Source organism: Nomascus leucogenys, chromosome X (genome assembly GCF_006542625.1).
Source record: "Nomascus leucogenys isolate Asia chromosome X, Asia_NLE_v1, whole genome shotgun sequence".
NCBI classification, from domain to species: domain Eukaryota; kingdom Metazoa; phylum Chordata; class Mammalia; order Primates; family Hylobatidae; genus Nomascus; species Nomascus leucogenys.
The window spans coordinates 49796838-49809268 of record NC_044406.1 but is presented as its reverse complement, the minus strand read 5'-3'; the positions used below and the strand labels follow the sequence as shown (position 1 = coordinate 49809268).

General features: G+C 41.8%; 1 protein-coding gene across 11 annotated transcripts in view; it reads right to left on the bottom strand.

Annotated features, from left to right (window-relative positions):
* The window catches only part of CASK (calcium/calmodulin dependent serine protein kinase), a 429188-nt gene that overhangs the window by 129576 nt on the left and 287181 nt on the right, over positions 1–12431 (bottom strand). For all 11 annotated transcript variants that reach the window (XM_030806416.1, XM_030806425.1, XM_030806420.1 and 8 more), the window contains exon 8: positions 11519–11641. In XM_030806416.1, the coding sequence (XP_030662276.1) occupies positions 11519–11641 (123 nt within the window). The remainder of the gene's footprint in view (positions 1–11518; positions 11642–12431) is intronic.

The following is a 12431-nucleotide window of genomic DNA, read 5'->3' as shown; positions in this document are numbered from 1 at the left end:
TTCAGAAGGAATGGTACCAGCTCCTCTTTGTACCTCTGGTAGAATTCGCCTGTGAATCCATCTGGTCGTGGACTTTTTTTGGTTGGTAGATTCTTAATTATTGTCTCAATTTCAGAGCCTGTTATTGGTCTATTCAGGTTTAGTCTTGGGAGGGTGTATGTGTCCAGGAATTTATCCATTTCTTCTAGATTTTCTAGTTTATTTGCATGGAGGTGTTTATAGTATTCTCTGATGGTAGTTTGTATTTCTGTGGGATCGGTGGTGATATCCCCTTTATCATTCTTTATTGCACCTATTTGATTCTTCTCTCTTTTCTTATTAGTCTTGCTAGTGGTCTATCAATTTTGTTGGTCTTTTCAAAAAACCAGCTCCTGGATTCACTGATTTTTTGAAGGGTTTTTTGTGTCTCTATCTCCTTCAGTTCTGCTCTGATCTTAGTTATTTCTTGCCTTCTGCTAGCTTTTGAATGGGTTTGCTCTTGTTTCTCTAGTTCTTTTACTTGTGATGTTAGGGTGTCAATTTTAGATCTTTGTTGCTTTCTCTTGTGGGCATTTAGTGCTATAAATTTCCCTCTACACACTGCTTTAAATGTGTTCCAGAGATTCTGGTATGTTGTGTCTTTGTTCTCATTGGTTTCAAAGAACATCTTTATTTCTGCCTTCATTTTGTTATGTACCCAGTAGTCATTCAGGAGCAGGATGTTCAGTTTCCATGTAGTTGAGTGGTTTTGAGTGAGTCTCTTCATCCTGAGCTCTAGTTTGATTGCACTGGTCTGAGAGACAGTTTGTTATAATTTCTGTTCTTTTACATTTGCTGAGGAGTGCTTTACTTCCAACTATGTGGTCAATTTTGGAATAAGTGCGATGTGGTGCTGAGAAGAATGTATATTCTGTTGATTTGGGGTGGAGAGTTCTGTAGATGTCTATTAGGTCTGCTTGGTGCAGAGCTGAGTTCAATTCCTGAATATCCTTGTTAACTTTCTGTCTCGTTGATCTGTCTGATATTGACAGTGGGGTGTTAAAGTCTCCCATTATTATTGTGTGGGAGTCTAAGTCTCTTTTTAGGTCTCTAAGGACCTGCTTTATGAATCTGGGTGCTCCTGTATTGGGTGCATATATATTTAGGATAGTTAGCTCTTCTTGTTGAATTGATCCCTTTGCCATTATGTAATGGCCTTCTTTGTCTCTTTTGATCTTTGTTGGTTTAAAGTCTGTTTTATCAGAGACTAGGATTGCAACCCCTGCTTTTTTTGTTTTCCATTTGCTTGGTAGATCTTCCTCCATCCCTTTATTTTGAGCCTATGTGTGTCTCTGCATGTGAGATGCGTCTCCTGAATACAGCACACTGATGGGTCTTGACTCTATCCAATTTGCCAGTCTGGGTCTTTTAATTGGAGCATTTAGCCCATTTACATTTAAGGTTAATATTGTTACGTGTGAATCTGATCCTGTCATTATGATGTTAGCTGGTTATTTTGCTCGTTAGTTGATGCTGTTTCTTCCTAGCATCGATGGTCTTTACAATTTGGCATGTTTTTGCTGTGGCTGTGAACTTTAAAAAATTATATAGCTGGGACTATAGGTGCATGGCGTCTGCCTGGTTTTTGTTTTTTGTTTTTTTTTTTTGACACAAAGCAATGGTATTATGACTTTGGGTGGCCTTCACTACAAAGTTTTTCTTCATCTTATTTCCTTTTTTTTTTTTCTTTCTCTGGAGACGGGGTCTTGCTCTGTCTCCCAGGCTGGAGTACAGTGGCATGGTCATAGCTCACTGCAGCCTTTCACTCCTGGGCTCAAGTAATTCTCCCACCTTACTCTAATTACTTAGAGTAATTACTCAGTAATTACTTACTCAGCCTCCCAAGTAGCTGAGACTATAGGCTCAAGACACCAGTATCATTTTATTTCTTCAATTTGCAAGTTATGCAGGAGTTTTTCATATTTAAATTGCAACCATTCTAAAAAAATACATCTTACATCCACAGTAATGATTTATAAATACACATGGACAAATATTGGAATATAACATAAGCCTGCTCTTACCAGCTGGATAACATTCTAATTGAGTTTTTCCATCTTCAGATGACATAAGTAGTGAAGTTAAACTATTGTTTAGACATGGCATGTGGTACTCAGCTCAAAGAGCCGTCTTAAACTTTTTCATTTAAGTTACTGACATTTTTTGTCTTTCTTGTGCTAGAAATTTATTATGTGTTAAGCTCAAATTACTTAGAGCGAGAACTATAATCATTGGCAGGAACAAAGGTTTCCAAAAATAAATATGGTATTAGCCAAGATAAGCTTTGAAAGCACTGTAAGTAGGTACGGTATAATGTTAAACTATCTTCTAAGAGATTTGAAAAATGACTAAAATGGCTGCCATTTTCATTGTTATTTGGCATTTAAACCAGCTTTGAATGAACAAAAGATCCCCATTATGGAGAAAGTGAGAAAAGTAAAGGAGAAATAGGAATTACCTCTAAACTGTTCATTATATATCTGGGAGGGCAAAACAAACAAACAAAAAACAAAACAAAACAAAACAAAGAAAGTATCTAAAAATTGTTCACTACTCTTTTCTGGGGGAAATCAGGAATAACTAGCACTGAGTATCAGAGGGGTGAATGCATATTTTTGAAGTAGCAGTCCTCCCACCTCAGGCTCCTGAGTCACTGGGACTACAGGTGCGCACTACCACGCTTGGCTAATTTTTTATTTTTATTTTTGTAGAGACGGGATTTCCCTATGTTGCCCAGGCTGAGAAGTAATATTCTTAAGGAGAATCAAGATCCACTGAAATCTCAAAATTGTCCTGTAATACTATTCCATGTTATCGCCTTAAGATACATTATTAACCTACTTTTTAAATATTTTATTGTTTTGCATAATCTGACAAAGTAGCATGGTATAATACAACAAACATTCATTCATTGATTAAATCATTAATATTCATTGAGCACCTACTGCATGCCAGATACATTCTAGGTGCTAGACAGAAGTGAACCAAGAGCCAAAAATCCCTAGACTTACGCAGCTTATATTTTATGACGTAGACAGACAATACACATATAAGTAACATATAGGTATGTCTTAGGGTGACAGATGCTATGGAGAAAAATAAGGGAGGGGAAGGGGGATAGGGAATACTGGTGGCATTCTTTCTCCCACATTTTAAATAGGGTGGTCAGGGAAGGTCTTACTAAGAAGCTGATACCTAAGCAAAGACCTGAAGATGGTGAGGGAACAAGCCATGATATCTGAGGGAAGAGTATTCTAGGGAAGGGTCATATAAAGGTGCTGAGGTGAAATGTGCCTGCAGTCTGAAGAACAGCAAGGAGGCCGATATGATGGGAATGGAGTAAGAAGGGAGAGTAGGAAGGGGTGACGCGAGTCAAGTGTCAGGAAGCCAAACTGTATAGAGAATAAAGAAATAATACCTAGGGGAAGAGGCCTGGATTCAGGAGTCATTGTTGTACAGATAGCATTTAAAGCCATCAAAACTAGATGAGCTCTCCAAGGGCCGGAGTGTAGATGGACGTGATATTTTGAAATATATATTTGGTCTACAACTCCGTTTCCTGGAATACAATTCCTAAAATCCTTAGAATGGCGTAAGGGCTATCTTTTTGTATGCCAATAACTGACTGATGGCTGGCAGCCCCTAGGCAATTGCAGGATGAGGGGTGGTCACAGGAAAGACCAAGGAGGGATGAGAGGGTTGGGACTTTTGGCCTCACCCCCAACCTCCAGGGAGGGGAGAGGGGCTGAAGGTTGAGTTGACCTCCAATGGCCAATGGTAATGAAGCCTCCATAGAAACCCAAAAGGACAGGGTTCAGGGAGTTTCCGGATAGCTGCACCCGGAGGTTCCTGGAGGGTGGTGCATCCACAGAAGGCATGGAAGCTTCCCACTTCACCCCTATACCTCCATCAATACAGCTCTTCATCTGTATCCTTTGTAACTTTCTTTATAACACAATGGTAAAAGTGTTTCCCTGACTTCTGTGAGCTGATCTAACAAATTAATGGAACCCAAAGCGCAGGTGTAGGATCTCTGATTTGTAGCCAGTCAGTCTGACATTCTGGAGGCCTGGACTTGTGACTGGTGTCTGAAAGGGTGGGAAGGGGAGGCCTTGGGGACCAAGCCCTCAAACTGTGGGATGTGATACTATAGTGTCAGAAAAGAATTAGAGAATACCCAGCAGCAGGGCTGATTACTTGCTTCTAAATGGGGAGAAATCCCCACACATTTGGTGAAAGAAGTCTTGTGTGTTGATTGTTGTTGTTGTGTGGTACGAGAGCAGAAGAAAACAGTTCTGAGATTTTCTACCTTCAGTTAGTGTCAGTGAAGTAGGGTTTGCTAGAACGGCCCTGGCTCACAGAAATATGTGGTTTGGGAAGAGAAAGAATGAAAGGGTGGGAGATGAGGAACCTTTGATTCCTGGGTAGACTAAGTGGTCTTCCATGGTTTGGAGCTGCATCTGTGCCACAATCAATTACTAAAGGTAAAAGTTACCAGTGGAATTTAGAGATGGATCCAACTCAGGGAGTTGGTTCACTGGATGCATAAGGATATGCAAACTAGTAAGAAAAAGGTGAAATATTCAATCCCTTGGTGGTGGTTGTCTGTAATAGCTGAATGGAAATGAAACAAATGGTGGATGAGGCCTTGATGCTAGACCAAGCTCAGATTTCAGTCTATCTGAGCCCAGGCCACTAGCCTTCAAGCTGACCCCCAAAGGAAAAATTATACAGGGATGACAGTACCTCTACGACCTGTGGTTACGACGAAGGTAGTTGATGTGAGGGAAGGGCAAAACCAAGAAACTATTGAAACCAGAGGGTACAGTGTGAAGAAATTGTCTCATTTCATAAATTGGTATCATCAGTTTACTGAAAATCCTTTACTGAAATGGATTGTGAGAGTAACTCATTTAGGGTACTTTCTTTTAAATGCTGCAGAGTGGACAGGCATGTTTGGGTTGATACAGGACCCACAGCTCACTATTGAACAATCACAATGGGTATAATGTGATCCAGACACACAGGAAGTTATTCCTGAGGGAACAGTCAGCCTAGTGAATGGAATAAAAGCCACTGTAAGGTCTGTACACCCTGAGAAGGTAGAGACTGTCCAACTCTACCTATCAATGCCAAGTGGAGTACCCCAGTTGAAGCAGCTCATTTGGTTCCTATGCAGGCCATGTGGGACTGGCTTTATGATGACTGAGATATTCACTCACTGAATACATCCATTACTCTGGTTGTAGTAAATGCTATGGCTAAGGGAGCCTCTTTTGTATGGGCACCAATGAAAACATGAGCGTAATTAACAAAAGACTGGGGAAAGGCAGAGGGGAGAGTTGCAGGACTCATCCCAGGAAGGTGGAAAGTTTAAATGGTTAAGAAAGAAGGTGAATGAAGAAAACACTGATGGGGTGAAACTAAGAGAAAAAAGAAAGAGGAGAATCATGGGACTCACCCCAGCAGGGTGGAATCTTTAGAGGGATAATAAGAAATGGGAAGAATAGGGCCGGATGCTGTGGCTCACACCTGTAATCCCAGCACTTTGGGAGGCCGAGGCGGGTGGATCACCTGAGCTCAGGAGTTTGAGACCATCCTGGCAAACATGGTGAAATCCCCTCTCTACTAAAAATACAAAAAATTAGCCAGGCATGGTGGTGGGCACCTGTAATCCCAGCTACTTGGGAAGCTGAGGCAGGAGAATTGCTTGAACCTGGGAGGCGGAGGTTGCAGTGAGCTGAGATTGCGCCACTGCACTCCAGCCTGGGTGACAGGGCAAGACTCTGTCTCAAAAAAATAAAAAAGAAATAAAAAGAAATGAGATGAATAAAGTGGAAATCGATGGGGTTAAAACAAAGATCTCAATATAATCCTATCAAAGGTTGGTAGGGAGCTTCTGCTGTTCTCCCAATGTTAAGGGATTCCAAACAGGTTTGCTGTATTCACCCCAGTTTGGAGAAATTGAAAAAGTCAGAAGGCAGAGATTACAGTGAGAAAGCTGACCAACAATTACTTGGGGTAATGTTGAGGCAGGTTAATCAATACAAAGACTGACAAAAGGGGCAAGGTCCCTCGGCTCAACTTGCTGTTGGGGACTCAACGTCTTTTTTTTTTTTTTTTTAACAAGAAAAGGGTAAAAGTAAGGGTTGATAGGAGTATGAGATTTGGAATGTTTAAACAGGATATACATAAATAAGTTATGTCTCCTTTACCTAAATGTTTTATGGAACTGGATAATTATGACTGGGTAGAGAACACTTCCCCTACTCAGTATTGTAAAACAGAAGAAATGTAAATCTGCACTTCGAGAAATATTAATTGGACATGCTAACTAGGCACCAGTAAGATTGCTTGAGCTCACACAGTGTGGAGTTGAGAAGCTGGAGTGCTGGTAGGGACAAATTCTCCATCTGCTTGCCCTTTGCAGGGTGTTTACTGGGGCTTATGGCCAAAGTCTGTGAGCATCTCCCAGTGACAATTACTAGGACTTTGCACTAGAGAATTTCCACTTCGGGGCATTTACTACCTTGCTATGGGACATTAACTGAAACTATCCCTATGATTGAAGGACATAAAATGATCTTGACACCTGAAATACCCATGCTTTCTCACATGATGTCAGAGAAACATTCAAATGGGGATGGCAGCGCCCAGAATAGTTCGTAATAAAATGGAAATGGTTTATACAGGAGCATCCTCTCCAGGAAGTGCAAGGAGTAAACATTCTCAAGCAGGGAGCCTCTTTTCCCTGAGGACTGACTCTGGAACTGTGTGAGGAACTGTGGGATTCTACTGACACTTGGACAGGGCCCCATGAACAGCTCTCAACTGACCAACAAAGAGCTGCTTGGTGTGTGGATGACAGTTCCAAGGTGAACCGACAGCATCCCGTTTGGAAGGATGCCACTCTTGATCAAAGAAGGTAAGATCACGTTAGCTTGGCGGTTGAATTGCATTCTGAAGAAATGAACAATAACAAAAGCTCCCGTGTTTGGTTTTTTACTGACTCATGGACAGTCACCAGTGGCCTGGTCACATGGTCAGGCAGAAGGGCAGTGGAAACCTGGCCTATTTATTAAAGGGATGCCCATACGGAGAATGGCCCTATGGAAATTTGAGGGGTGCAATAAGTAGAATATGTTGATGCCCATCAGAAGAGCCTCTTTCTGGGTTTGGAAAATGATTGACATTGACATGCAGAGAACCCTGTGTGCTCCCTCGAGGTGGCCACCTGGGTCCATCAAATGAGTGGATAAACGACTACTGCAACAGTGCAGAGATGGGCTGCATCTAGACAGGTTTCTTTTGTACCATCTCAGGCACAAAATGCCAATAAGAACTGTTCTGTCTGCCAGCAAAAGAGACAGACACTGCCCATGGCTGTGGGGCAGATTTCCCTGGTGGGAAAGCCCTGAACAAGCTGGCAAGTGAGGCTGATGCTGGTAACCCTGGGAGGCCACAGATGGGTTTTGACAGGAGTAGACACTGATTCTGGACTGGGCTTTGCTTGCCCGGTCAAAGATGTGAATGATGAGAATACCATAAAAAAGCCAGAACAGAAGATATTGCACAGATTTGGAGAGCTGAACACCAGTTCTTCAGGCCAAAGAACACATGGTACAGCCCATAATGTTCCAGCAGTGGGCAGAGATATTCTTCTCAGAGTAATAGTTTGATAGAGACTAAAATGGGCAATGAAAACATTGGTTGTCTAAAACGGGGAGACGAAAGCAGGAAGGGCTGGCTTACTTGCCTTTACCAGTGTGTACTCAACACTCAACATGAGTGGGGCTAAAGGAGTGTCCCCACTAGATATTCTTTTGTTTTTCTGATTGATCTGGGGAAGAGGGGGTGGCAGAGGATGCTGTTATGACTATGCAATTCTTGACAAGAGGGGAGTATGCTGATATAATGACTCTACTTTTTTTCTTTCCTTCTTTCCCATATCACCTAAACTCCCCCCGCCCCTCCCTATGCAATGGTTCTAGGACCAGAGCCATAGCTACCAGTGTTAGAACCAGGGATGATTCCTAAACAAGAAATTGTAACTATGTTTTTAAACCTTGTGTCAGAATTCCTAAGGACCTGATGGGGGTGGGTTGTGCAAAACAGGTTAATTGTGAATGCAGCTATATTGCCTGGTGGTAAAAACGGTCCACTAAATTGGCACCTATGTAACCTTAGTCTCCCTGCATGGGAGTGGACTGAGGAGGAGGTAATTACTAGACTAATATTGCTGTCTGCCATCTAGACCAGCACCATGTTGATTCTAATGTTTCTTCCAAAGGTTATTAATAAAGTGAGGAAAAAATTAACAGCTAGAATAAAGGAATAAATAAATGTGTTAGAAAGAGACTCAGAGCAAGAAAGGACACTGTTTCTTAGCTCAATTATATCAGGTGTCTGAAACGGTGAAACCAAGACCATTCCTGCTTTTAGAACCTGGCAAGATCAATGGAAAGCCTGCAAACCTGAGTGGCCTCACACTGGGAGACCTATTCATACATGATGATGATGGACTGAACTAATTATCAATGCCTGAATGAGATTCTAGTAATGTGGCAGTGTCTTTTGAGTTACATATTCTTTTATATTTCTTTTTTGTTTGTTTGAGACAGAGTTTCGCTCTTGTAGCCCAGGCTGGAGTGCAACGGCGTGATCTTGGCTCACTGCAACCAAGTGATTCTCCTGCCTCAGCCTCCCAAGTAGTTGGGATTACAGGCACCCGCCACCACACCCAGCTAATTTTTATATTTTTAGTAGAGATGGGGTTTCACCACATTGGCCTATATTCTTTTAATGTAAGGAATCTAGGTTCGAAGACCAGAGGTATACTGTGAAATATATATTTGGTCCTCTAGCTCATTTCCTGGCATACAACTCCTAAAATCCTTAGAAACGCCAAAGATGTCTGATGGCTGGCAGCCTCTAGGCAGCTTCAGGATGGGGTCACAAAGACCCAGGCAGGATTAGAGGGTTGGGACTTTCAGCCCCACCCCTCAATCTCTGGGGAGGGGAGAGGTATCAAAGGTTAAGTTGATCACCAATGGCTGATGGTTTAATCAATCACACCTATAGTAATAAAGCCTCCATAAAACCCCAAAAGGACAGGATTTGGGGAGCTTTTGAATAGCTGTACACATGGAGGTTCCTGGAAGGTGTTGTGCCTGGGGAGGGTATGGAAGCTCTGCTCCCCTCCTCTCCTATAACTTGTCCTGTGCATCTCTTTATCTATATTCTTTGTAATATCCCTTGTAACAAACCGGTAAACATAAGTAAATGTTTCCCTGAATTCTGTGAGCTGCTGTAGCAAATTAACCAACCCCAAAGAGGAAGAGGCTGTGGTGTCCCCAATTTGTAGTTGGTTGGCAGAAGTTTCAGTGGCCTGGACTTATGACTGGTGTCTGAAGAGGTGAGAGTTGTGGGACTGAGCCCTCAATCTGTGGGATCTGATGCTATCTCCAGGTAGATAGTGTTTGAATTTAGTTGGGAGGACACCCAGCTGCAGTCTGCTGCAGAGTTGATTGATTGCTTGTTGGTGGGAAGAAATCTCCACACTTCTGGTCACAGAAGTCTTCTGTATTGATTGTTGCTGTGTGGTGTGAGAGCAGTTTGAGTTTTTTCAGCTTCAATAGAGAAAAAGAGGAGGAGCAAGGATGGAGGCCTACGGCATTCCAGTGTGAAGAGGTGGGAGAGGGGAGATGAGGAAGAATCAGCAGGATCTGAGAAAGAGCAGCCAGAGAGATAGAAGGACAACCAAGAGAGCAGGTGTTCCAGAAGCCCAGAGAAGACAGTGTTTCAGAAGGATGGATGTCAAATGTTGTTGACAGGCCAAGAATAAGCCCTGAGATTTGAACACTGGACTTAGCAACATGAAGGTCAGTAGTGACTTGACCAGAGCTGTTTTAGTGGAATAAATAAGATTGTGATATTGACTAGACTAGGTTCATGGGAAAGGAATGGGAAATTGGACAATGTGAGTAGTCTATACAACTCTTTTCAGGAACTGCTGTCAAGGGAAGCAAAGAATAGGGGCAAAAGCTAGAAGGGGTTGTAGGGTCAGGAGAAGGTATATGTCTATATAAGTGTGTGTATAATACAAATAACCTATAGCATGTGAGATCCAACAGAGAGAGAACTCTGATGATGCAGGAAGGGAGGAAGTTGGGTCAATGTGGTCAAATAAAAAGGGATAGGATCTAGTGTACAAATCAAAGGGTAGTGGCAGGCTGAATTAGAATCCTGGTTCCACCACTGACAACTTCTGTGACTTGGTGCAAATTCTTTTTTTTTTTTTTGGGAGACGGAGTCTCGCTCTGTCACCCGGGCTGGAGTATAGTGGCATGATCTTGGCTCACTGCAACCTCCGCCTCCCAGGTTCAAGCTATTCTCCTGCTTCAGCCTCCTGAGTAGCTGGTGCTACAGGCGCCCGCCACCATGCTACGCTAATTTTTGTATTTTTAGTAGAGATGGGCTTTCACCATATTGGCCAGGCTGGTCTCAAACTCCTGACCTTGTGATCCACCCGCCTTGGCCTCCCAAAGTGCTGAGATTACAGGCGTGAGCCACCACACCCGGCCAACTTGGCGCAAATTCTTAACCTCTCCAAGCATTAGTTTTTTTAACCTGTAAAGTGAAAATTGCCTGGAATTATTGGGCTGTATAATATTTTAATCAAAAAGTACTGTTTCGCTGCTGTCCCAAGTTATAATTTTCCTTAATACTCACTGGCAAGATGGGATATAAAATGAACTTTTAAAATCTGCCTTTTGGCTGGGTGCAGAGGCTCATGCCTGTAATCCCAGCACTTTGGGAGGCTGAGGCAGGCAGATCGCTTGAGTCCAGGAGTTTGAGACAAGCCTGGGCAACATGGTGAAACCCCCGTCTCTACAAAAAATACAAAAATTAGCCAGGTGTGGTACTGCATGCCTGTGGTCCCAGCTACTGGGGAGGTTAAAGTGGGAGGATCGATTGAGCCCAGGAGCAGAGGTTACAGTGAGGAGAGATGGTGCCACTGTACTCCAGCCTGGGCAATGTTGTCAGACCTTGTCTAAAAAAAAAAAAAAAAAAAAAAAACCTGCCGTTTTCCTAAGACAGTAAATTTATACCTAGTATGTACTGAAAAATAGTTAATGCTATAAAGCACACAGTCACACCCAAAATAAAGATAGTTAATTTATTATAACATGGTATTACTTCAGTTGTTGATGTTGCATATCTTTGGAATACATGTTGGCAGAGAACAAAGAGGCCTTCCCCTGATGTATTCTGTCTTAATCCTGTTTTTTACCCTCTGATAGCTGCATGACACTCAAATGGTATGTCTTCTATTCAGATGTTCACAGATGATGTGCAGAAACAGCAAACAAGATGAAAAAAAACTAATGAAAACTGCTCAGAAAAAAGAAAAGGTAAAAAGGACCATCTCATAGAGCAATGCATTCTGGTCACTGGAAATGTTCAAAGTGTAGAAGGTGACCTGTAAATGCTCATGTACCTTAAGCCATGGGTGATTCAGTGCTTCATAAACAGTGATCCTTTCAGCTGGATCCAGCATCAGCATGCGACGTACTAGGTCTTTGGCACTTTCAGAGATATGGCTCCACTGCCTTGGATTCATCTGAGGAGGAGGAAAGGAAAACTACATAGTTACCTTAAATGAGACATTAACATTCACTATTATTTAATATTCCCATACTGCTTCAATGTGAATAAAATTCTGAAAGCAAAGAACAGAAATTTGATTCTAAAGGCTTGCATTCTAAGGAAGAAAAGGACAAATGCAATTCTTCTGTTGTTCTTTACTACATAAGAATTTGTGTTAGTAAATATTCCATACCCATATTCTTGTTATGTAAGTGATAATATTTTCAATAATTGAAGACTAGAATGTTCATTATTCCAGTTTCTATCTTTAGATCCTTAGCTAGGGAGACTAGAATACATCGATCCAGAAAGAACTAAAATAAAACTTAAAATTTTTAAAGAAATATTTTTAAGATATGTTTTTAAAAATCAAGGTTAGCAATAATTGTGAACTATGCAAAGTTATTAATAGGATATTTTGGTCACTGCATATCAATTTCAGTGTTTAGGAAAAAGTATTCTACTACCGTAGGTCCCACAGAATAACAGATTTGCTTGAATATTGTCCTCAGTGAAGTTACTTTTGTCTCTTTTAGAGATGAGACAACTAAGCCACATGGTATATTGATTAAAATCAAACAAAAATAATTATGAATTGTTCAAAAGACACAGGACTTATGAGAAAGGCTGTGGATCTGTGAGCCAAGTGCTAGAAGGCTCCTGGGAAAAGGGATATGTCTGAGACCCAGAATCATAAAAAAAAAAAACCAGAGTGCTTAGCACATGAGGTTGAGAAGGCAAGTGGGGAAAGGAGACAGAGACAG